Source organism: Mauremys reevesii, linkage group 18 (assembly GCF_016161935.1).
Source record: "Mauremys reevesii isolate NIE-2019 linkage group 18, ASM1616193v1, whole genome shotgun sequence".
Classification (NCBI taxonomy): Eukaryota; Metazoa; Chordata; order Testudines; family Geoemydidae; genus Mauremys; species Mauremys reevesii.
This window is the reverse complement of record NC_052640.1, coordinates 6,889,704-6,913,771: the sequence shown is the minus strand read 5'-3', so window position 1 is coordinate 6,913,771 and position 24,068 is coordinate 6,889,704. Positions and strand designations below refer to the sequence as shown.

The 24,068-nt window shown below is 42.4% G+C and overlaps 2 protein-coding genes and 1 long non-coding RNA gene across 18 annotated transcripts in view; 2 read left to right on the top strand and 1 right to left on the bottom strand.

Annotated features, from left to right (window-relative positions):
- KDM2B (lysine demethylase 2B) overlaps positions 1 to 15,424 on the bottom strand; it is a 196,888-nt gene extending 181,464 nt beyond the window's left edge. For 3 of the 10 annotated variants that reach the window (XM_039505277.1, XM_039505275.1, XM_039505276.1), the window contains exons 1-2: positions 15,318 to 15,423; positions 532 to 676 (exon numbers count right to left, since the gene is read on the bottom strand). In XM_039505277.1, coding sequence (XP_039361211.1) covers positions 532 to 676; positions 15,318 to 15,392 — 220 coding nt within the window. In that variant the 5' untranslated portion in view covers positions 15,393 to 15,423. Of the gene's footprint in view, positions 1 to 531; positions 677 to 1,940; positions 2,274 to 3,491; positions 3,649 to 10,118; positions 10,327 to 15,317 lie in introns of those variants that run through there. The other 7 variants (XM_039505271.1, XM_039505270.1, XM_039505278.1 and 4 more) reach the window with 6 other exon arrangements.
- On the top strand, positions 13,294 to 14,316 carry LOC120386219. Its single transcript, XR_005589594.1, has 2 exons — positions 13,294 to 13,403; positions 14,234 to 14,316. It is a non-coding gene; the product is annotated as an uncharacterized LOC120386219 (long non-coding RNA).
- The window catches only part of ORAI1 (ORAI calcium release-activated calcium modulator 1), a 37,630-nt gene continuing 28,268 nt past the window's right edge, over positions 14,707 to 24,068 (top strand). For 5 of the 7 annotated variants that reach the window (XR_005589590.1, XR_005589589.1, XM_039505299.1 and 2 more), the window contains exon 1: positions 14,707 to 15,071. Coding sequence is in view for 3 of the 7 variants with exons in the window: in XM_039505299.1 (XP_039361233.1) it covers positions 14,958 to 15,071 (114 nt within the window). In the remaining 4 variants the exon portion in view is untranslated. The remainder of the gene's footprint in view (positions 15,072 to 24,068) is intronic. The other 2 variants (XM_039505302.1, XM_039505301.1) reach the window with 2 other exon arrangements.

Here is a 24,068-nt window from a genome sequence, read left to right as displayed (position 1 = left end):
TGAGTGGGGGCTGGGGTTTTTCTGCGGCTCCTTTCCACGAACCTGATTCCCTAAAATATGGGAAGCTGAACTGGGGTCACGCTGATAGGCTGGGCTGAGGGGGCGGGAGACATTGGGGTTTCTCTACAAGCTACATCCTGATACACTCATGTCATTGTCAAAGCAAAAAGTTGCATATCCGTGACCAGGTTACATGGGAATGATGTGAGCAGTCCCAACGCCCGTACCCACCTCTAGCTACAGAGGCAATGCACACAGAAACGCATACATGTGTTTATTTCCTGGCTAGGTCCAGGCTAGGGCCCCAGTGTGCAACACCCAACCCACTACCCCCTCCCCTGCTGCTCGGCCTGGATTCGTCACCGGATTCCCTGGAATGGGGGATGCAGGCGGGAAATACGAAACAAACCACAAACTGCACGTGGAGACACCACCAGCTTCTCTAGAGCAATCAAAGCAAAGAAGAGGCACCCACCCATTCCACTCCCACTAATTCAAACACATTCATCCCTGAGACAGCCAGGCATTTACCTTTCCCTTCCATGTCACGCACGAAATTCCCATGATACTTTTGACTCTTTAATTTCTCCTCCAAATTAAAACTCCTGATGCAGACAATTTCCTCCACGTCCGAGAGGTCCTCATTCTCATCGTATCTCCTTCTACCAATAGATCGCTAGAAAACAAAGCAAATAATATAGACGGGGGTGGGAAGTGGACTTTGGGGAAGGAAAAATGTATCAACTTTGGGGATATCTGGATAAACATGGTCTGGGTAAATAATGAGCAAGGCGGCAAAATTAACAATACTTTATACAACGTGAGCTTGAGTACAGAAGAATCTCCACTCCCTTTCTCCTTATAACACCGTACTAACCCAAAGTAACAGGTGTCTGGCTGCAGGAGACCCTTGCACTATTTTTTTGGGGGGGGGATATCGCTAAACGCCAAACAAGTGAAGAGATTTACACAAATCACTAATTCACAAAGCCCAGCACTGCTGCACTTTGCAAGACCGTAAAAAAAGTGAACGGCAGGCAGCCAGTATTTGTTTAACACATCGCGTCTCCGATCATATGTTATTATTTGTGTAAGATAGAACTAAATAATTTCGCATAAAATTCTCCATTTACTCTGATACACGCTATTCAGGTTGCAATATTTACATAATCCAAGTGTTTCCATAGTCACACCGGAAGCCACGATTTAAAAACAAATTGCATTATGTAACATTATGATTTATTTGCGCTTCTCCCCCCCCCCCTTGCAATGATCCACATGTTATTTCTGTTCAATCACAGGCTATGCAGTTTAAGGAACAAAAAAAAGGGGGGGGATTCAGAGGAGAAAGGGCAGGAATGAGTTAAATGCACGGTGAGGGGTGTGTATGGAGTAGGCCCGGGTGAAAACAGCAGAGGCCGGTGCTGCTGTTGCGGCTTCCCCCAGAGCCAGCGTGTAACTTGTTAACAGCAGCCCCTGGTTCTCCGGCAGGGACACAAGGCAGAACCGCACGTTCACACACACAACACACTCCGCATGCAAACACCCGCCTGCAAAAGGAAGCGCTGGCTATACACAAAGCTAGCTCCCTTTGGGAACCAAATACACCAGCTGCCTCCATTGGGGTTGCTCCATTCCGAGCACTTTACAATCCAGATCTCCCTCTCTCTCTGTACATATATTTAAAATCCCCCCAGCAGCTAGACCTAGAAAAACACACACTTCATCCGTACAATCCTTTACCAACAGGAAAAAAAATATTGTCCCACCCTCTCCTTCCCCTCACTTAAATTCCACCCCCTTCCCAAGTGTTTAAGCTGATCTCTTGCAAACTAAGTAGCTCTGCTGCCTATATTTACATGCATTTCTCCCTTTGCAAATAATTAAGCAAAATCAATTAAAATGTACAAATAGGAAATAGACAGAAGCCAGCTACACACCAATCTTCTTCCAGAGTCTTTCTCTGCCTCCATTTTTTTGGAGAGTTTCATCTCTTAATTGTCAACAGTTCCTGTCCTGCATTTTTTGGCCCAAATGGGGAGGAGGAAAAACAAAAGCCATCCAGGTCTCTCTAAAGTTTTGCAATTTTGCACCAGCACTTTTTTGGGGAAGGGGGAGGGAAGGGGAGGGGGAGTCGATGCGTTTTGCAAAGTCCTAAGGAACCATTTTCAGACACTGAGTGGGGCGCAGGCGTCATAATCCCCGGAACGTAAACATTGTTGCCGATCGCGTTCGGGGAAGGGGGGGGAGGCCCGGGGGAGGTGGCGGCTGCAGAGGGGGGTTGGGGGGGGACCAGATTGCACCCAGCGCTAAAGATCGCTGCTGCCGCCGCCGCTGCTGGCTGGCTGCTCATATTGGTGTGTTGTTGTTAGGTCACGAGTGTGCAGCAGGCATTGCACGCAGGCGCTGACTCACTGAGCTGTTTGTTATGGGGAGAGCTGGAGTATCAGGGGTTGGAAGGGACTGGAGGCAGCAGCGGCCACTCTGTAATATGAGGAGAAAACAAATTGCACACAAGACATACGAAGACATTCGCAGGTGTACAGATACGCTTAAGCACAGAATATGCATATACAGGGACCTGCATATACACATGTACAACACAGACACATGCAGACATGCACAGCACTGATGCAGCTATGAAAATATACAGATGGACCACCTATCCCTAGACACACACGCAAAAGACATAGAAAGATGCACAAAATCACACTTGTACCTAGGATGCATGACACATACATGGGAATATGCATGTTAGACACATGGTGATAAACTTGCAGACAAGAGGCACAGAGGCAGGGTGCACGACATGCACATAAAACATGTTACATGCACAAAGCATACAAAAATGTGAGATATGTGTGACTTTCTGAGTATATGTTTCACATGCACTCAGAAAGTCACACATAACTCTTTCTATAAAATAACATCCACCCATGCTTGTCTCCACAGAAGTTGGCTTTCTTAAGAGATGATCAGTGGCAATAAAGAAACAAGGGCATTGAAAAAAGCAACAAGTGGCTCACTTTTATTTTAAAAGGAATTGCACTAATGTATTTAAAGTTTTCTGTCATATGGGCATGTGTTTTTTAGAAATTGCTGCTCAGTTACAGTTCTATAGATTGTGGAACTCAACATGTTTGTCCTTTGGGAGAGGGTTTAATTAATTCTGGTCTTGGAAGGTGTAGTCTATATGCTACAAAGGAAAGATAATTACACAGTAAAAAAGATGGGTTTTATTTTAGGAGCTCTGTTTCAGTAGCATCTATTATTTTTTAGTTCTTGCTGGCTTTATTAAAATGCTTTTATGAGATTGAAATACCCTTTTTGTAGTAGAATGTATTTAAATAATTTCCTTACATAATAAATTATTTAATATAGGCTACTAAATCGCTGTCACAGGAAAACTTTCAAGTACAGTACTATTGAATGAAGCTAGATTTGAATTTCAAGTAGTGCTAAAAGGCTCCATTTCATATTAACAAACTTACGATCCATTCATCCTTTGGGTTTCCAGTGCTCTCGGTGTCTGCTTAATGCTAGGATTGGTAAGGGAACCAGTGTTTTTCACATCTAAGACACCAGTTCAAATCTGGATTAGGTTGATAATGATCAAATGTTATTACCCTCTGATGGCAGTTTAGAGGTCTGTGTAAAACAAAGCAGACATTTTGGATCAGTTCCCAGGTGTCCACATAGTTGTCACTTAAGATATTTGTAATTCCTCCGTGTACATTTCTTAACAAAATGCTTAACCTTTATCAAGATAAAACAAAACACACAAAAAAGATTCCAAAGTGTAAGGGATCTAAACAACACACAGACCAATTTAGAAGCCAATAGAAACCTCACAAGCAGACATTAAGTTGTATTTCTGCATAGCTTTGTTCCCAGACCAATTAAACAGATTTAGACTAGAAAATTAGTTGCAATAGATTTTCGTTCTTTATTGTTTCTGTGCACTTCTACACAACAGAACGCAGTCACTCACATAGACTCCTGTTTAGCCCCTGTGCATACATAGTCAGTTAATTAACACTTTAATTGATAGATTAAAATATTGTGCAAAACATAACTAACACATCACCAAGCCAACATGATAGGCCTTGGTGGCAGTCTAATTAGAAAGACTGAAGACTCAATGAACTGTGGCAAATGACCAGAGGAAAGACTGTTCAGATGTGGCTTAGAACTCATGAGAGTCAGGTTTAATTCCAGGATCCACCACAGACTTCTTGTGTGATGTTGGGCAAGTCACTCAGGCCCACATCCTCAAAGGAATGTAAGTATCCAACATCCATTTAAATCATTGGGAGGTAGGCACCTGAATACATTTGAGGATCCCTAACACCCATTGATTTGTTTAGAATGAAATACCTAAATATCTTTGGGGATCTGTAGCTTAGTCTCTTTTGAAAAGCTCCTATCTATAAAATTAGGATGGTAGGTCTTTCTTGCCCATAGAGATGTTATGTGGATGAATACATGAAGAATTGTGAGGTATTGTGATGTTTATTATATATCAATATGCATAATTATCAATTGATACCTTAAGACTCCAATCCTGAAGTTGTATGCACAGGCTTAACTTTAAGACAGGAATACAATGGTTAAAGTTAAGCACACATGTAAATCTTTGCAGGACTGGGGCCAGAGTAGTAGAGTACAAGATAAATAACTGTGATTAGAGAATCATCAGAAACAAAGCTATCAATCAATGAAATAAATAAGTCCCTGTTACAAAAAGTCCATCAATAAGATACCACAGAGACAGGGAAAACATTTCTCTTCCCTCCCTCCCCCCCCCCCGCCCCGATCAATATAATCTGGAATTTTTGTCATATCAAGCAAAGACACCAAGTAGGATATTAAACACACACATACAGAGAAACTAGGGCACATGTTACTAAAATTCTGGAAGTAAAGATGTTTCAGAAGTATCAAAGTCTGAGTCTGTGGGCTTCTAACATCAGAACACTAATAGTTTTTAATCTTATATTGAGACAGAAATGATTGATTTTAACATTTCATAAGGATGTTTTATGGTTCATCATATCAACCAAATATTTTAATAAAATACTTGTTCTGTTTCTTTTTTAAATATTTATTTTACCAATAAAATAATATTTTCTTCACTTTGTGTTATAATTAATAAAAAACTTGGACCGAAAAAGGAATTGGACATTTATATGAATGATGAGAACATCCACACTTGCATTAGATGGAATAAAAAACATTATAAGTGATATTAAACCCTCATGCTTCAGAACACAGGTCAACCCCTAACTGATGAGGCTAGGAAGCATTTCCCTCTGAGCAGGTTATTCGTCTGCGGGGGAGTGTTTGCACCTTTTTGTGAAGCATCTGATACTGACCACTATCAACCAGGGTACTGGATTAGTGAACCATTGGTACCACAATTCCAATGTTCCTTTACAAAAATAAAACAAACTAGTGAATGTATTCATATTGTCATGGGTGGTTAGGTCATTGGGAGATGGGCTAAAATTAACATTTTTGTTTACATTAGTAAAATTATTTATAGTACAATTATGCCCACAATGTGCTACATCCTGTCCATGTTCCCTTGACAGTAAGAGCTGGAGCTTTAAGAAAAACACCTAGTATCTCACAACTCATGAATTTCACCCTTGTTGAGCTCACAGGAAAATTTGTTTCCTGATAAATAGAATAAATTTTGCTAAAATTAGATCCTTAAACCCTTTTCCTTTCCTCATAAACTATGGACTACCTGTCAGGCATCTTAGCCTGGATGGACATGAAAAGCTAGATGTTTAAACATTTCACTGCCTTTGGACACTATGTGAAAAGATACTTCTGTGGCTCTCTAGCCAGACCAAATCAATGCAGGGGCACTGGAACAGGGAAGGGCAGGGGCCCATGGCCCTCCCACTTTTCGCCATGGGACCCTGCCCCCTTCCCCTCCTCTTCCCCCTGAGAACCTACCCCCTAGTCAGGCCAGCAGCTGGTGGAGCCCAGCCCAGGTGCCCGGGCAGTTGTGGCGCATGCCAGCTCCCAGAGCTGCCTGTGCAGCTCTTACCATTGCCAGGCTGCAGCTCAAGGCCCTGCCCCTTGGCCGGAGCTGGGTTGGGGTAAGAGCTGTGCAGGCAGCTGTAGGGTGGGAGGTCTGGGGGCAGGGACAAGGGCTGGGGTCTGCTTTCGGCCCCACCCAGCCCTGCTCCGGCTTCTGACTTGGCAGGGGGTGGGGCCTCCAGGGGAAGAAGAGGGGCCTCAGGGAAAGAGGAGGGGGCACAGGTGGGGTTTTGGGGGGAGAAGAGGGGCCTCAGGGGAAGGGGTGGGGCAGGGCCTCTGGGGGGCAGAAGCCCCTGCCCCCCCCTACTTTTGGGACAGCTCCGCCACCCCTGGATCAATGTTTTTCCCACCTAGGAAGCTCAATGATTGCAACTTGAAGCTACATTTCCAAGGAGGGCTGCTCTGCCTTAGGCCATGTCTACGCTTACAAGCTGTACCGATACAGCAGTACCACAGTAAGAGCGCGCATGTAGCTGTGTTATGTCGACAGGAGAGAGCTCTCCCATTGACATCATAAAACCAGCTCAACAAGTGGCAGTAGCTATGTTGGCGGGAGAACATTTGTGCATGAGTGCTTATGCTGTCAAAACGTATGGTGCTCTACAGGGTGTTTTTTGCTGACATAAGTGCTAGTGTAGACATGGCCTTAGACTTAGCACTGCTTGAGACTGCTGACAATCCTTTCCTCATCTGCCTATTGAATTTTTTACCTGTTATACTTTTTATACAAAACCTTGCATTTTTATTTCTATTTTGTACGAACACAGTTTTGTTCTGTGACAATAACAGAAACACATGGAAACAACTATTTGGCTAACAATATACTATAGAAAAGCCGCTATGCAGAGGGTGGCATGAAGACTTCTATTTCTGTGCCAAACACTGTACCTCATTAAGAATGCTGGAGGGTTACAATGATTCATCCCTATTCTAAGACATACAAAGGTACATTTCTGGCACAGAACTAAAGGTGCACCTCTGTGATGGGATGTTCAGACCTTTCAGTGCCCTTGGGAGGGAATCCTGAATTCTATCCCTATTGTCCCCTTATGTAAAGACCCCACTACATCAAACAGCAGCCTGAGCTTTTGTGCATTCATTTCCAGAAAGGGTTCAGGGTCAGCTGAGGGAGGCACCTCCAGCTGAGAGTTAATTAAGTATAGCTGACTCTAATTAAGCTCAACACCTCAAGAGGAGGCTGGGATGGAAAGAGAAATGCTAAGGTTTATAATGACCAGCAGTTAGGAAAAGAAGTAAAAGAAAGAACTAACTTTGTTGGGTTTGTTCTTTCCAAGTTGGAGTTTATTGTACATAAGCTGGAAGAAAAAATGTAGGTAGACAATATTATAATTTTAATATTTTGGTTAAAGTAAAAAATGTTTGTCCTCTAACAACTGGAGATCAAATTAAGTTTATTTTAAAAGGCCAATGCTCGGTTTTGTAGTGGTGGCTTTTTGCTAGGCTAGGGCTTGTAGGGTTATACATATAAACTATATATTTATACAATTATACATATAAAATGGCGGGGTCTAAATTATCTGTTACCACTAAAGAAAGAGATCTCAGAGTCATTGTGGATGGTTCTCTGAAAACATCCACTTAATGTTCAACGGCAGTCAAAAAAGTTAACAGAATGTTGGGAATAATTAAGAAAGGGATAGATAATAAGACAAAGTATCATATTGCCTCTATATAAATCCATGGTACACCCACATCTTGAATACTGCGTACAGATGTGGTCACCCCATCTCTCTCTCTCAAAAAAAAATATTGGAATTGGAAAAGGTTCAGAAAAGCGCAACAAAAATCATTAGGGGTATGGAATGGCTGCCATATGAGGAGAGATTAATAAGACTGGGCCATTTCAGCTTAAAAAAAAGATGACTAAGGGGGAATATGACAGAGGTCTATAAAATCCTGACTAGTGTGGAGAAAGTAAATAAGGAAGTGTTATTTACTCCTTCTGATAACACAAGAACTAGAGGCCACCAAATTAAATTAATAGGCAGCAGGTTTAAAACAAACAAAAGGAAGCATTTTTTTTCCAAACAACGCACAACTTGTGGAACTCCTTGCCAGAGGATGTTGCTAAGGCCAAGACTATAACAGGGTTAAAAAATGAACTAGATAAATTCATGGAGGATGAGCAGGAATGGTGCCCCTAGACTCTCTTTGCCAGAAGCTGGGAATGGATCACTTGATGATTACCTGTTCTGTTCATTCCCTCTGGGGCACCTGGCATTGGCCACTGTCGGAAGACGGGATATTGGTCTAGATGGACCTTTGGTCTGACCCACATAGGGGTGGCTTTTTGCTGTTTGAAAATGTGAATGTGATGTATATGAACATGCATTAATAGACTTTGGTGCATCAGTGTGCAGGTTTATTGTATGTTTAAATAAAATTACTTTTCTATTAAAGTAAAATGTAAAAGAGGGGCAGTCTAGAGAGACAATGGACTAAAAGCACTCTTGTATATACCTAAAATCACAAAGGAAGTAAGCATGCTGGATTTGCTATTTTAACTTTCTTAATTGCATTATTAAAGCTAAAAGTAGCACTACAGGCAATGGAAAGCATTTGTGAAATTGTGTAGTAAACACACACACAATTCTGCAAGCAGCATAATCCCCCAAAATTGCACCTAGGGGATCCAAAATGATAGTAGACAGCCCACTTTGAATATAAGTTCTAAAGAGAACTAAAGTCTTGTTTATCTGAACAATTATCCTATTTTTAATTATAGCTCACAGAGCTATAGTAAGGGAGTGTTGATTAGAGCAACTGACAGACTTAACTATTCTGTAGCTGTTTTCTTCATGCTATTAATTTCCCCTTTTCAGATATTAGTCCACTTCAGATTTTTGCATTAGCTTTATCAATTAGAACACAATTGTTTTAAAATACATTTATTTTGGGAAATGGAGTCTAAACTAGGGATCAACCATGATGCTTTAATATTCTGTGGTTCAACCAAACTGTGTGCACTTACAAGTAAAGCTACTAGATAATCTTATCTATGTGTGTAGAGCTGTGCTCTTTCGTAGGCTTTGAACACTGACCCCAAATATATTTTTACAGTTAAGATTTCCCCACAGACTAAACTACAGAGCCTTGAAGAGCTCTTGTTTGAAGAGGTGGGAGAGGAAACATTTAATGCCTGTTGGTTACCAGCTTTCTAAGTAAGGCATGGTAGTTCATTTAAAACCTTTATGTGGGTATTACTTATGACTTTGCAATTAGTTGTCTTGAACAATCCCAGTACTGTATGTTGAGAAATACTAAAAATGTTATTTGTACTTGTTTTCTTTGTATGTGTGCTTACATAATTAAAAGATAACTGGGCAAAAAGTAATGTTAATACTCTTCTCTTATACAGGGCTTTTAATCCAAATGGCCTTTAAAGTTAGATATACACAGAAGTACTGAGATGCAACCCCTTCTGTGGTGGAGGGCAGCAACCAACCAATGCATAACATATTGCACAATAGTGGGGCGTAAGACATTTTATAGGAAAAAAAAAACTTAAGGGCAAACCATGCTCTTACAGGGGCTGTGGGAGCTTTAATGCTCATATATAGCAGACAAGACCAAAAGACCATGTCTCGCCAAACTAAATATCTGATTTATTTATTGGGAAAGGATGAAGGGCTGGGTCAACTCTGCTGGGCTAGGAACCTGTAGTCCCAGGAAATGTGATCTGAAGCTTCAAGTTACTAATCTGATTTCTCTGGTTTGGTAACCTCTGTTTAAAAAACGCAGTACAAATTAAATAAAATGTATAATAATGGTCATGTTTGTATAGACTCCATCATTGCCCTCTGATGTATTAAATATAGCTACATTAATGAACCTACAGATCAGGAGAAGCATGAAGAGAGGAACTAAGAAAACAAAATGTTTAGGGCCTGATTTCTTGTGTTGTCACTTATGTGTAAAATGCTACCAAATCAGAAGGACAGCATTTTTACACTCTGCACTAGTGTGAATAACAGAAGATACATGGGGTGGAAAAATCAATCCCTCCATGCCTTTTATAGCCAATGCAAGTAAGCCATCCTTACCTAGTAGTGCGTTTGTATTTTCAGGTTTTCTTACTTTAACTACAGTATCATGTTTCTTTTTCTCACTTACACCTCTCCATACCCACAAGCTCTCTGTGGCACAAAGAGTATCTTTGTAGCTCTGTAAAACCCAGGATTCCTGAATCCCCTTTGTGGTTGTGTGACCTTTGCCAAGTCACTTCACCTCTCTGTGCTTTGCTGTCTCTTTCTATAAAACAGAAATAATTATGCCTTACAAAAACTGGAATAAGCACTTCAGGCAAAGAGTGCTGTTTAAGTGCTAAATAGTAGTAGTATACAAGTCTCCTATGCAATCAGAAAGGGTATTTTAATACATAAAGGCAGGGCATTGAGACCTTTAGCTCAGTCTTTGGATGTAAGATCAAGTGAGTGGTCCCAGAATTATTTTGGAAGCTGTTCTTCACAACATAGTCTGCAATCCACACACAGAAGAACTGCGGGCATGGGGGGGGTGGGAATTCCATTATTTGTTAAATTATTAGCTCTTTGGGACAGGGATTGTCAGGATGTTTATACAACACCTAGCAATTGGGGCCTTGACCTGGTCAGTCTCTAGGCAAAACCACAATGTGAATGCTTAATAAGATCATTGAACAATACATCGTACCTCAGTAATAGTAAATGTTGTGATGCATTCAGTTTTAAACTTACTCGGTTTCACTATAAACAATATGCTGGATTGCAATTATTCCATGGAAAGTACTATACAAGTGCAAATTTTATAACAAATTGTGAAGTACTTCATGAGTGTTTACCTCATAAGAGATAGGGAGTAAGCCCATTTTACAGAGGGTGAATAGCGAGTCACAGAAATACGACATAGAGTTGTGATTCCACAATAGACACCTCTCCCACTCTATAGTGACTCTCTGCTGATTTAACTGAAATCCTAAGGAAAATCTCTGAATAGGTTCCCTTGTACATTCCTTATAACTTGTGGAAGCAGGGAAAGAATTAATAAGGATTTGAAGGGGATTTTAATGCATGTTAGTCAGTTAGCATGAGTTAGGCTAGCTGTGACCCTAATGACGTGAGATTTGTAGAAGCAAGATAATGTGAGACAGAGTGAACTGTGTGAAAAGTTATTACGACCTTGCAAATATGCAGGCTTGCTTTTCTTAGTAGTGAGACAAATAAGATAGCAGAAAAGCTTATGTATAAACAAAATGTATTTGTTGCTTTTTATCGTCTGTATTATTGCTAGAAATTGTCTGTAACAAAGGTATAAAGCTTGCTGTAATTGTTTACCAGTTGAGAGACCTGTCCGGGACTGGGGTGACCCTGTGTCCTATGGCACTCTCTCCCTCCATTGTAATTACTGGAGAAATAATAAAGTATTTGATTTTGCTGCACCCAAACAAAAAGCGAGAACTGAGTTTTTCTCCGACAATTTGGGGGCTCGTCTGGGATGGCAACGCCCACGGACCCACAGATGGCTACTACAGATCATTCCCCTTCGAACCCCATGGTGCCACATGAGAGGTATGAGACCTTTTGAAATCTCTATTGGGGTATCGGAGGAGGACTGTCCGTGAGGACGTCTGTCTCTGTTGGGCTCACGCCATCTGAACTTATTGACTGTGCAGCAGGATCAGATGCAAAGTGGTATTGGGGAGAGGCCCCAATAAGGTTAGTTTATAGCAGTACTGGGAACTGCTGAGTTGGCCAAGGAAATGCATAAGGTAATGCATAAGGTAATGCATAGGTAAATGCATTAGAATGCACCGGTGCTGAGGGGTTTTTACCGCCTCAAGAGGGGTTGTCATACCGCCTCATGGTATTGGTCTGGACCAGGTAAAGATGCATCGTGGTTAAAAAAAAAAAAATTAAAAAGATAAAAAGGTTAAAAAAGGGTTTAAAAAAAAAAGGAAGAAAAGAGGCCTTGGTGTGTGTGTGTGTGTGTACACCAGTGTGAGTGATCGTTATCGGAAGACGCCCAGAGTACCCTGTGAAGTGGAAGCTAATGATCAGGACTGCTCTAACGCAAGCCCGGTAACTAGTGGATCTTTAGGAGATCCGACCCACGGTGGGCTGACTCAGCCTGGCATAGTCCGGCGAGGAAGCTGCCTGGGTCTAGGAGTGTGTGAACCCATCTTCCCTCCCCTTTCCCTTCTGTGTGGGCTACTGACAATCTGTTCGTCTCACTGGATGCAATTAGAGTAAGCGGCGCCGTCTCCCAGAGACTAGCCAACGCTCTTTGCTGAAGGGAGGTGTAGGAGAGTCGTAGTCTTCCGTGTGAGTCTCTCCTGTGTGAGTACCCTGTAGGGAGAGATCCTTAGATTCTGATCCGCTAGCGCGGACAGGGCACCCCCTCAGTTTGTGTGATTGGAACATGGGGGAGGGACAGTCTAAACTTTCCACCTTACCCCCTAAGGGTACCCCAACATATTACATGTACGTACATTATGGTCCTAAAACCTGCAGGTATTTAGAGAATTGGAATCTTCACACGCGTGAAAATCCATCTAAACAATGCCCATTAGAAGGTACCTTCAATCTAGATAAGATCATATATCTCAGAGGAGCTTTTAATCACCAATCACCAGGTGCAATTGCTTCCACAAACTTAATAAGATAGTATTGACAAAACTCAATGGTCAGTAGATTTTTGGCTACAGAATAATCTGTATAGCAAGAGTGAGACTAGTTTAAACACAACATAGAAAATGTACACTTATTCCTGTGCTATTTAAAAAAAATTTCTCAACATTAATCTGGAAAAGCATTGAATGGAGCTGGAGAAATTCTGGTGAGGGTAGCTTTAATAAGAGCGACTCAAAGAAGGGGTCAGGGACAGACACACCTCTTTAGTTGACAAATGTGAGAAGTGGAAAACCTAAACATCAACATTTATTGTCTGCTGCACTACAGTACTTACTGATTCTAACTTATCTGCTACCAACTGTAGGGCATACAAAATTTCCCAAAGGGTATTTAGGTGTTACGTTAATTTTAACTGGAAGTATGGGTTAGGATTCAGGTGGTTAGATCTTATGCATTGCTATAAATGTAAAAATAATATATTTTACCAGAAGGTTATGGAATACAGTGAAAGGAAGGTGGCCTGGTGGTTGGACTTCAACTGCCAGTGCTTGGAATGTTGGGATCAGAAGGTTCCATGGCAGTTGGGATTTGGCAGTTGAGTTCAACTGCCTGTGCTTGAATATTAGAATTTGCAATCCCTGTCCTCAGTCTGCAGTGCCAGATTGGATTTGGAAGTGAGGGTAATATCTGGAACTTTAATGAGGGGATTAATTTGACCCAGTAAGTCTAGAATAAGGAATGTAAAAGAGTGATGTAATGAAGATTTATGGTACATCTACATTTCACAAATCTTACAGCATGTCTCACCCCCCCGATATAAATAGCAGTGTAGACAGTGAGGAACTACTTAAAGACAGGCCTAAACCTTGTTGGCATATATTCTACATGGGTCTCTACACCCTTAAACAGTGCCTCCCCCACTATGCTGCTGTGTTTAGCAGTGTAGTATCCTGCAGGGAAATGCACTGGGGAGGTGGTTGGGGAAAGGCTCCAGAAGCTTCCCACTGCCATCTATAGCTATGCACCACAGTAAGTACGTCTACACTGCAAATAAAACTGTGGCTGGCTGATGCCAGCTGGCTCAGGATAAGGGGCTGTTTAATTTTGGAGTAGACATTTGGACTGGTCTGAAGCCCAGTCTCTAGGACCCAATGAGGTTAGAGGGTCCCAAAGCATAGGCTTGGGGAGCCTGAACCTCTACACTTCAATTAAACAGCTCCTGAGTCCAGCAAGCCTGAGTCAGCTGACACAGGCCAGCTATGGGTTTTTAATTGCAGTGTAGGCATACCAAAGTAGACACAGCTTGCTTTTCACTGCAGCGTGTATGCCAGCCTATATGCTGCTGCCAGGGGTCTGCAGTATAGACACAACCTGAGGGTGATTTAAGCACCTTGTAGTAAACAACAAAATAAGCCATAAATCAGAGGACAAGGACAACCCACCTGATTTCCCTGCCAAGCTCATCTCTGCAGCTAAGGGCCACCACTTTCACAAGTGGCTGCTGACTGGATGCCCAACCTGAGCCACTTTAAGCCTGACTTTTTTTTCAGAGCTCCCCAAACTCCACTTGAAGATGATGGAGAAGCAGGTGTGCAGCAGCAGCTCTGATCAACATAAAATATCTTGAACCTGACTTTCAAACAAACCAAGGAACTCAAAGTCAAGGACACACGGGCACATATTTATAAACTTCCATGGACGGGGGGGGAGTGGCAGGGGCTACGGGAAGGGCCAGGCCCCCAGCCCAGGTTACCCTGAGGGGAAGGGGGGAGGAGGCCGGGGCCAGGCGCCCAGGCCAGGCTACCCCGAGGGGTGTGAGGAGGGACTACCAGGGGCGCCAGCCCAGGCTATCCTGACTGGAAGGGGGGCAGGGAGGCCCAGGCCCCTCAGTCGGCGCTGACCTAGCCGCGCTGCACAGCCTCTGAGAGTGCGGAGGGAACTGCTAGTACCCACATCGCGCCGCGCCGCGCCGCTCCCCTCCCGCGGGGGGCGGAGCCGCCCGCATCCGGCAGGAAGGGTGAGGAGTCGGGCTTACGCCATGGAGGCGTGTGCGCGGCGCCCAGCGAGGCGGGGCAGGGGCTGGCGGAGCCGCGGCGGGTGTCGGAGCCGGCGCCGGGGGGTGCTAGATGCAGCTGCGGGCCTGTCTCTGCAGCCGGAAGGAGAGGAAGGAAGTAACAGCAGTAGGAGGCGCCTCGGAACTCGCAGCCGGGCTAGGCGCCCTCTCTTCGCTCCTCTCCTCCCTAGCTCCGGTGCGAGCCTCCACCGCCGGAGACCATGAGCCTGAACGAGCACTCGATGCAGGCGCTGTCCTGGCGGAAGCTCTACCTGAGCCGGGCCAAGCTGAAAGCCTCCAGCCGCACCTCCGCGTTACTCTCAGGGTTCGCGATGGTGAGCGCTCCCGTCCCTCCCGCCCGCTGGGCAGGCACCTCTTCTGGGGGAGCGTGCGGGGAGGGGGGCAGGTTACGGGTAACCCGGGGGACAGCGATGCACCGTGCCCTGCAGGGCGGCCAGCTGCCTCTTGGCTCTGGTGCCCCCAACCCCAGCCAGGTTTCTATTCCCCTCTGTTCTGTAAGTACCGCCTGTGCCCGCCCTTTGTGTTATCAGGAGCGAAATCTACTAGGATGTGCCGTTTACTTGTTCCTGGACGGCGTGCGGTGTGTCTGCCTCGGCCTCTCTGCAGCCCCGGTCACCATCGCGTTCTCCCCGCATTCCCCAGATAAATCACTGGCTGGGTGTGCGGTCCCCCCATTTAAATGGGACGTCTTAGCTCAGGTGCTTCCACCTCAAATGAGTTTGGGAGAATTGAATCCTGAACTGTCAACACCAGCCTGTGGCTCGCTCCCTGGCTGAAGTTAAGTTGGAGGGGGAAGAATTTAGTCTTTGTTCATGAAGCAGGAGATGGGTGGGAGGAGAATTCAAACGGTCTAGGAGGATTTGCATAGCAAATGTTGCGTGTCACCATTTTTTATTTGTGATTTATACACTGGTTTCTTCCATAACTTATTTTCTTCCCTCCTTGGCTTACTAACACTGCCCAAAATGTGTAATTATTTTGCTCCTGGGTTTTATTATCTGCTGGTTGGCTTACTGACTGCTTTGTCTTCCTTGCCATTGATCCAAGAACAAGCACATCTCTGGAGAATATTATTTCCAGGTACAGTAGCGTCTCTCAGAATGGGTTCATTATAACCAGAATATAATCCATATGTTGCAGTGCATTGAAATAATTCAGGACTTCCATTCCACTTCCCAAATTCCACTTCACTGTAAATTTGGGATTCTACATGTCCTAGACTGGGACAACATTGAACATATCTTGTATCTTACAAAAATAAAGCAGTTTTCCATAAACAATTTATCTACAAAATCTTGCATGCATTTTTTTTGAAGAAAAATTAGTTATTTACATGCATGCTTTGAACTGGCTGAACTGGCTTTTTTTTTTAATGCCACCTTGTTCATTTTCACATGTGATATAACAATTAATACTAACATTGCAACTCTTCGTTATCAGGGTATGGCCCTGAAATTATATAAACTTCTGCTCCTGTTGTTGGCAGTGGCAGTTAAGGGTACAGTGCTGAGTACAGGATCAGGCTCTTGAACAATACATCATCACCAGGGGCGGCTCTAGGGATTTTGCCGCCCCAAGCACAGCAGGCAGGCTGCCTCCGGCGGCTTGCCTGCGCAGGGTCCGCTGGTCCCGCGGCTTTGGTGGACCTCCCGCAGGCACGGGACCAGCAGACCCTCTGCAGGCAAGCCGCCGGAGGCAGCCTGCCTGCCGCCCTTGTGGCGCCGGCAGAGCGCCCCCCGCGGCTTGCCACCCCAAGCACGCGCTTGGCGTGCTGGGGCCTGGAGCCACCCCTGATCATCACTGTACTTAGGCTGTGTCTGCACAGCTGCAGCCCTTCAGCTACACTGCTGTAGCGTGGACACTTATTACCACAATGGAAAGGGCTTTTCCATTGCTGTGTAGTAAATCCACCCCCTCAAAAGAGCTGGTAGCTAGGTCCTTAGAATAACTCTTCTGGCAACCTAAGATGTCTGTGCCGGGGTTTAGATCAACTAAGCAGTGTAGCTAGGTTGATGTAGGCCTGGTCTACAGCTAAAGCTTAAGGCCCCAATCCTTTGGACTTACACATGTTCTCAACTTCACTATACCACTATTTCAGGACTACTAATGTGCATAAATTTAAGAGCATGTGTAAGTCCTTGGAGGCTTGAAGATCATGTATCTTTAGGTCCAGCTTGTAGGCAACTTCTCTACAATCATGTACAGTACCGGTAAGTCTCCCATCCTCTAATTTGTTGCATTGATTGCTGTGCCCCATGTAGATTCCTGTTGACTTCAGGGGGGTTCTGAGCTACTGCAAAAGTCTTACTGCACACAGCAAATTGTAGGATCAGAACCTAATGTTGCCTACTTTTTTTTTTAAAGTACCAGAATCTTTTTATTTTTTATATTTTTACTATTTTTACTACACATTTCCTCTGTGTTGTTTTAAATTCATTTGGATTCACTGGATAGTATTAGATTGCTGTCATTCAAAAAGTGGAAAAACTGCTAAATGGCTTTTAAAATCTGTTAAATAGCCCTAATACATTCTGCAAGACTCTCAAATAAGAAACACAACTGCATTTGCTTTATCTTATTTCATTATAAAAGAAAACTTCAGTGTAAAAATAGTGCTTCAGTATCCAGTATTTTCACCACTGTTTCATGTAATGCCTAAGGTTGTTATAACTGAAAGAGACCAACGCTTTCTCTATGTTAATTTTCAGCGCATTTGATAGACTTTTGTGCATAATCAATTTTGCTGCTGCTTCACTCAGTTTCCTGATTGTGTGGTTCTTTCACATAGTCACAGGGAATAGAAGAATATTTAAAACACACACACTGTGAGACTCAAGAGCAGGTGTAGTGTCTAGTTTACTTTTTAAATAATAAAAACCTGGACTAGAAGTTAAGTTGACTGTCCCTTTAACTGACAATTTTGCTGGTGATATGGGTTTCCAGTTGTACTCCTGAATCTTATTTTTTAGGAAAACCATGGCTTTTTAAATAGTAAGAAATGATTACGGGTATGGAATGGCTTCCATATGAGGAGAGGTTAATAAGACTGGGACTTTTCAGCCTGGAAAAGAGAGGACTAAGGGCAGGGATATGATCTAGGTCTATTTAAAAAAAAAAAAAAAGAAAAAAAAGAAAAGGGGGAAAAAAAAGTCTGGTGTGGAGAAAGTAAATAAGGAAGGGTTATTTCCCTTCTCATAACACAAGAACTAGAGGTCACCAAATTAAATTAATAGGCAGCAGGTTTAAAACAAACAAAAGGAAGTATTTTTTCTCACCCAACACACAGTCAACCTGTGGAACTCCTTGCCAGAGGATGTTATGAAGGCCAAGACTATAACTGGGTTCAAAAAAGAACTAGATAAAAAGAACTAGATAAATTCATGGAGGATAGGTCTATCAATGGACAGGGATGGTGTCCCTAACCTCTGTTTGCCAAAAGCTGGGAATGAGCGACAGGGGATGGATCACTTGATGATTACCTGTTCTGTTCATTCCCTCTGGGACACCTGGCACTGGCCACTTTCAGAAGACAGAATGCAGAGCTAGAAGGACCTTTGGACTGACCCAGTATGGCTGTTTTTATGTTCTTGTGTACAAATCTATATCATCAGTATTTTTTCTCTTCTGAGATGTGTGCCTGCACATGCATGCATTTTATATATGTAATAAAAAAATCCTGACCCTCAAAAGTTCTGGGGATGAGCTCCTAGGTAACATGGGAGATTTCTAGGGCCTGCTGGACTCCGTTACAAACCATTTTCAACACTGCAAAAGTTGTTTAATTGTGGAGGTTTTCTGTGTATATTTTTAGAAATGTTCTCTCTTATTTTTCTTCAGCACATTGTTTTGAAACAGAATTCTCACTTTCAGTGCCATTTTTTTATTAGAATGCGTTCTTGTGGGTTGGAAACATTCAGCTATCCTTAATCAGTGTAGGAACCAGACCTCTAAAATTCTGGCATTTAGAAATGTGTTGCATTTTCCAACTCTGCTGAGAAAAGGGCAGACCATCTGCCTTTGACACAAGTACTATATTAGATTGTAAACCATGAAATTGCTTTCATTTCAAATAATAACATAACTCAAATTTGATATCAAAACAGAACAAAGGGACTAGTGTAAAACAACCTCCTGACGGTCAAATAAATGTCACTGTCATACTTCAATGGCTAAAAACAGAATGCAACTCTTTAGGGGCATTGGTAGACAGGCATCCATTTGACTGACAGGCAGCTGTGCTCAGAACAGCAGTTAGTTCTCCATTGAGTACCATGCATCAGGCTGGTAGTTAAGCACAATTACACTGCAGTGTGTTCTACTAAACACTCATTCTAATGAGACCAAGTAGTTTATCATGGCAATTTCCTGCATCCATATTTTATTGTAAAAGTGATAGGTGATAATAGAAAGTAAAGCCCTTTTTCTCATTGTCTTCTAGTTTGTATTTTGTTAAAATTAAGGGATTTAATATTGCAGATTAAATCACTTTTTTTAGAGCTGAAAGAAAATCTGTGTGAATTAACACCAATACTGCTTGTTTTCTTCATTAGCTCACTAGCACAGTCCTACTTTTATCCATTACATTCACTGCATATAAATTAATACAGCAATTAATTATATGAAATATGGACCACTAAAAGTGACTCTTGGATATAAACAGGCGATAGCCTTAAGTCTCATTCATTCTCTGACAATGACTTCTTTGACAGTGTATGATGTCCTGGAGTTGCAGACTATTGGTTTTAGTTACCATAGTAACTAGTATCACTGGTAACTCGAGGGCAAACTCACTTGTGAATTAGTAGAGTCCAGTTACTCAGTAGTGAGAAATGTTGAATCTGAATAGTCATTGCATTTTAACATTTGGGAAGTTGCCCCTCTCAAAATCTGGGAAGTTGCCACTGGGAATCAACCTTTGACTCCATTGCTTTGCTGCTACAGGGTTTGTTTACATGGTGAGGTAATGCGCCTCTACGAGGGTATGATTTCTAAAGCATACTAAAGTGTTGCATGCCGATAGGTCCATGTGGACCCTGCTGGTGCATTTGAACATAGTGCTGTTTGAAACAGTACAATATTGAAGTGTACTGGGGAACCTTTAGTGCACACCGGCCAGGTCTACATGGACCAAGTAATGCATAACAATTTAGCATGCTTTAGATATCATACCCCTGCAAAGCACATAACCCCACCATGTAAACAAGCTCATAGAGTAGTCCTCTAATTGGGACACCCTAATCTCCCTATTAAGAGAAAAAGCCACTTTAAAAAGAAAGGGAGAGAGAGAGAAATACAAATGCTTCTCACTGCATTTAGTCTTCTAATCCAGAGATCTGCAACCTTCGGCACGCGGCCCATCAGGGTAATCCGCTGGCGGACTGCAAGGCATTTTGTTCACGTTGGCTGTCCGCAGGCATAGCCCCTCGCAGCTCCCAGTGGCCGTGGTTCACTGTTCCTGGGCTAAAGTGTAGGGGCTAAGCTCTGCCTTCATTTACATCCATGCAACCCCACTAGCTCCAGTAAGGTTACACAGGTATAAGTGCAGAGACAACTTGGCCTCCAGCATTAGACTGTTACACCACTAAAGCACTTTTTAACCATGGATCTGTGTTTTTTAAAAAGCAGTTAAGTATAATTGCCTCTACTTTTGGAGTGGAGGGAAATGGGCACAGAGCGGCTAAATGACATGCCCATGGTTACACAGTGAATCAGTAGGAGGAGTCAAGAATAGAACTTGAGACTTCTGACTCTCATTTCCATGCCTTATACAATGGACCACACTACTTTGCTAAACACACCTTAATTCTTTAGTACTAACTGACTGTATGTCCACTATGCTAAATTCATACGTGTGGACAAGTAGTAACTATTAGATTTGCTGATAGTGAATGGCAAACTGGCACCCATGGATAAATTTTAATAAAATAGCTAGCCTGATTAATTGGAATGTGTTTAATCAAATGCAGTGTGTACTAATGTAAATGTAGTTTGAGGGTCAATTACGTATATACAAATGAAAATTTGCAAATGCTCAAGTCAGGTTTCAAATTCCATGTATCTGCAGCGATGGTTGCTAAAAGCCTTTTTTATATATTAACATCATTCTGTGTCGATGTTACCTGTCCTGACCTGCAATGGGTGTACTCATTTGAGAGAAATGTACACTCGGTTCTGATATTTGCAGACTGTAGTTTAGTAACTGCATCACTGCAGTAGGCCTAAGGATTTAGCTAGTCTAGCATCCTATGTCACACAGTACCCAGTATCAGTCTGATGATTTGGGGAACCTATTTACAATTTATGAATTCTGGTTGATATGAAGTTATAAAAAATGCTGTATCATGAATGCCTGTCTGTCTGTATCCACCATTGCATCCAGGTGCCATGGTGTATCATCAGAACTCAGAAACCATCTATTCAGGGTGAAGCATCTTGGGACAATGGGTTTCTCTTCCCTTGTCTGAAGCAGTGGAGAGAATGGAAATTCTCCAAGCAGGACAAAGATGAAGGCAACAGAGCAGGGGGATATAAAAGGCCTTATTGGGGGAAGGTGCAGAGAGACTCATAGATAGGAAGGGGATGGATCAGACAAGATCTGAGGAGGCAAGCTGGGGGCACAGAGACTCCATGTTTCAGAACCCAAGCCATGCACTGCAAACAGAAGGAGCTCAGCTGGCACCAGGCAATGCTAATCTCAGCCTAAAGAGTTCCCTGCAGTGATGAGGAAACTGAGGCAGGGACATGAATACAGAGCTTATTATTTTTATGGAGCTCTGTATTTCTTGTGCTATTAAATAGAGCAGTGGTGGTTCAGAATCGTGTGCAAAGTCTGTCTGTATGTCAAGCAATTACATCTATCACATGCCCCCCTTGAAGAGGTAAACCAGAATGCTCTCATCTTGTGGAGTTCTGAGTGAGGGTGTTTTTAGGCTATGGTGGTGAGTCTAATGGGCTAGCACTGGTTCCAGGGATGGGGCTGCATGGTCTGAATTCTGTTGTGAGTACCAGATTAAAAATCTGCACCCTGAGAATGTGCCCAGAGGCCCTAAAATAGGGACAGTGCCTGGGCTCTTTTTAGATGTCGGAGTCTTAAAACACAGGCTTCAGCTGCTGGATCACCTCACAATGGTCTGGTGTGTGGCTAAGGGGGGACACTCGACTGGATCTGTGACATACAGATATTTAAAAGGAAGTCTTTGGAGCTTGGAGACTTGCAGTTGGGGGCAGCATTATGATTTGCAGAGCCAACAAACAAGCAAAGCCCCATATTGCTGGAAGTGGTGAGGTAGCATATTCAGCAGCAGGGATGCTAGAAGCAGTATATCTTTTAATACCAGCATTGCAACAGTATCAATGGGATTTTTTAAAGTAAAATTCTCTAGTTTAAAAAGGGCTTTAGGGACTGAATTTTAAGCTAGTCTGTGTCTGTTCTGCCACATTCTGCTGTTACTATGATACAACAATGGAAAGGAACATTAACTAGTATTTTGTGCATTTGATTTGTGAGAACTAAGTCAAGACAGCTGATATCTGTGCATCAGTTTCTCACTTGTAAAATGCCATAATAGCTACTTCACAGGGTATTGTGAGGATTATTTTTTCTAAAGTGCTTTGAGATCCTTGAGTTAAAGGTATATTATAAGTGTAAGTATTATTCTAGTCAGGGCTGCCAAGGGGTTGGTGTTATGAATCAACTTAGATTGGTATGAGCTTGGATGCGACACTACTTAAAATTGAAGGCCCCTCAGATGAGAAAGGATTGCTAAATCTGATTAGACAAAATTAAATATAAGCTTTCGTGGGTGAATACCTACTTCGTCAGATGCATGTAGTGGAAATTTCCAGAGGCAGGTATACCTTATACCTGCCTCTGGAAATTTCCACTACATGCATCTGACGAAGTGGGTATTCACCCACGAAAGCTTATGCTCCAATATGTCTGTAAGTCTATAAGGTGCCACAGGACTCTTTGTCGCTTTTTACCAATCCAGACTAACACAGATACCCCTCTGATACTTAAATTAAATATATATTTTTACTTTTAGTCACTTAGCAACGTGTGGTTGGTTAACTGGATGTAGGAGAGTTTTGCACACCTACCTGGCTACTAGAGCCAAAACTAAGAGCTAGGTATCGCTGTAGGAGGGATGCTTGAGCCAGAGATAAATAGGTAAGAAGGATAATGGTACTGGTATACCTAGGAATTGTAATGTGCCACATGGTTTATACGTATATCAGCCACTTAGTTCAATTTTTTTTAAAGAACTGTGTAATCTCTCTGCATTGTTTCTAATTTCCTCTTAAAAATCCTGAGAATTTTCACTGTTCACTTTCTTCATCTTTGTCAAATATGTTACCATGTACTGTGTTTCCAATGTAACAGGTCATCCTAGCTCAGCTTTTTATTGTGGATGCTGGAGAGTGTTACTGCTACATAGTAACTGTCAACATTGCATTTTGTTGTTGTTTCAAAACGAAGAAGGCTGTTCATTAAAGACACAGGTTAAAAGTATGTAAATATTAAAAACAATCTGATGCTGGTGTTACTATTCTTTAGTATATTTAAACTGAAAGAACTTTAATTTGACTCTTCCTTCAGTTATGTGGTTTGTTTAAGTCTTACATTTCACTCTGCTTGGACAATAAAAATAGGCTGATCAAATATCACGTCTTAAATTGTTTCGCTGTCAGGTGATCATGCACTAGTATAATGTGGTGGTTTTGGGGTTGCACATACTATGGGAGAATTTGTTAAATCCAAACAGTTGTTGAAATAAAAAACAACGTGAACATCTATTAATAGGTTCTGTAAAGCTACCTTAGCCTAAATTGTGAATTTAAATTATTGTAACAGGAAGATTTATGTGGTTCTTTGTCCAGTAGGGAATGTCCTTCAGTATAATTTCATTGACCTTCTTAAATGGATCCAGTTTTACAAACTGTGGCTGTATTGTCATCTAGGTAACTAGTATACAAGCTTCCAAATACAGAGCACTGCAAGAGAAACATCCACTCTTGCCTCTGAAGTGTGGCAAATATATCTTTCTGAATACTCCATCAGAGTTTTTGTTTATAACTCTGACATCACCCAATAAAGGTGTATTATCAGAATGCTCTAAGTACCTGTATTGCAGTTGTGCCCTATCGGGATCATGGCCCCCTGCTATAGGCGCTGCACGAACACACAGGAAGGCATCATCCATGTCCCATAAAGATTACAAGCTAATTCTAAAGCCTTTCTTTACACTAAGCTCTTATTAAAGAAATAATTGTTAGTTTTAAGTATACTTTTCTAATTTTATTAATAAAAT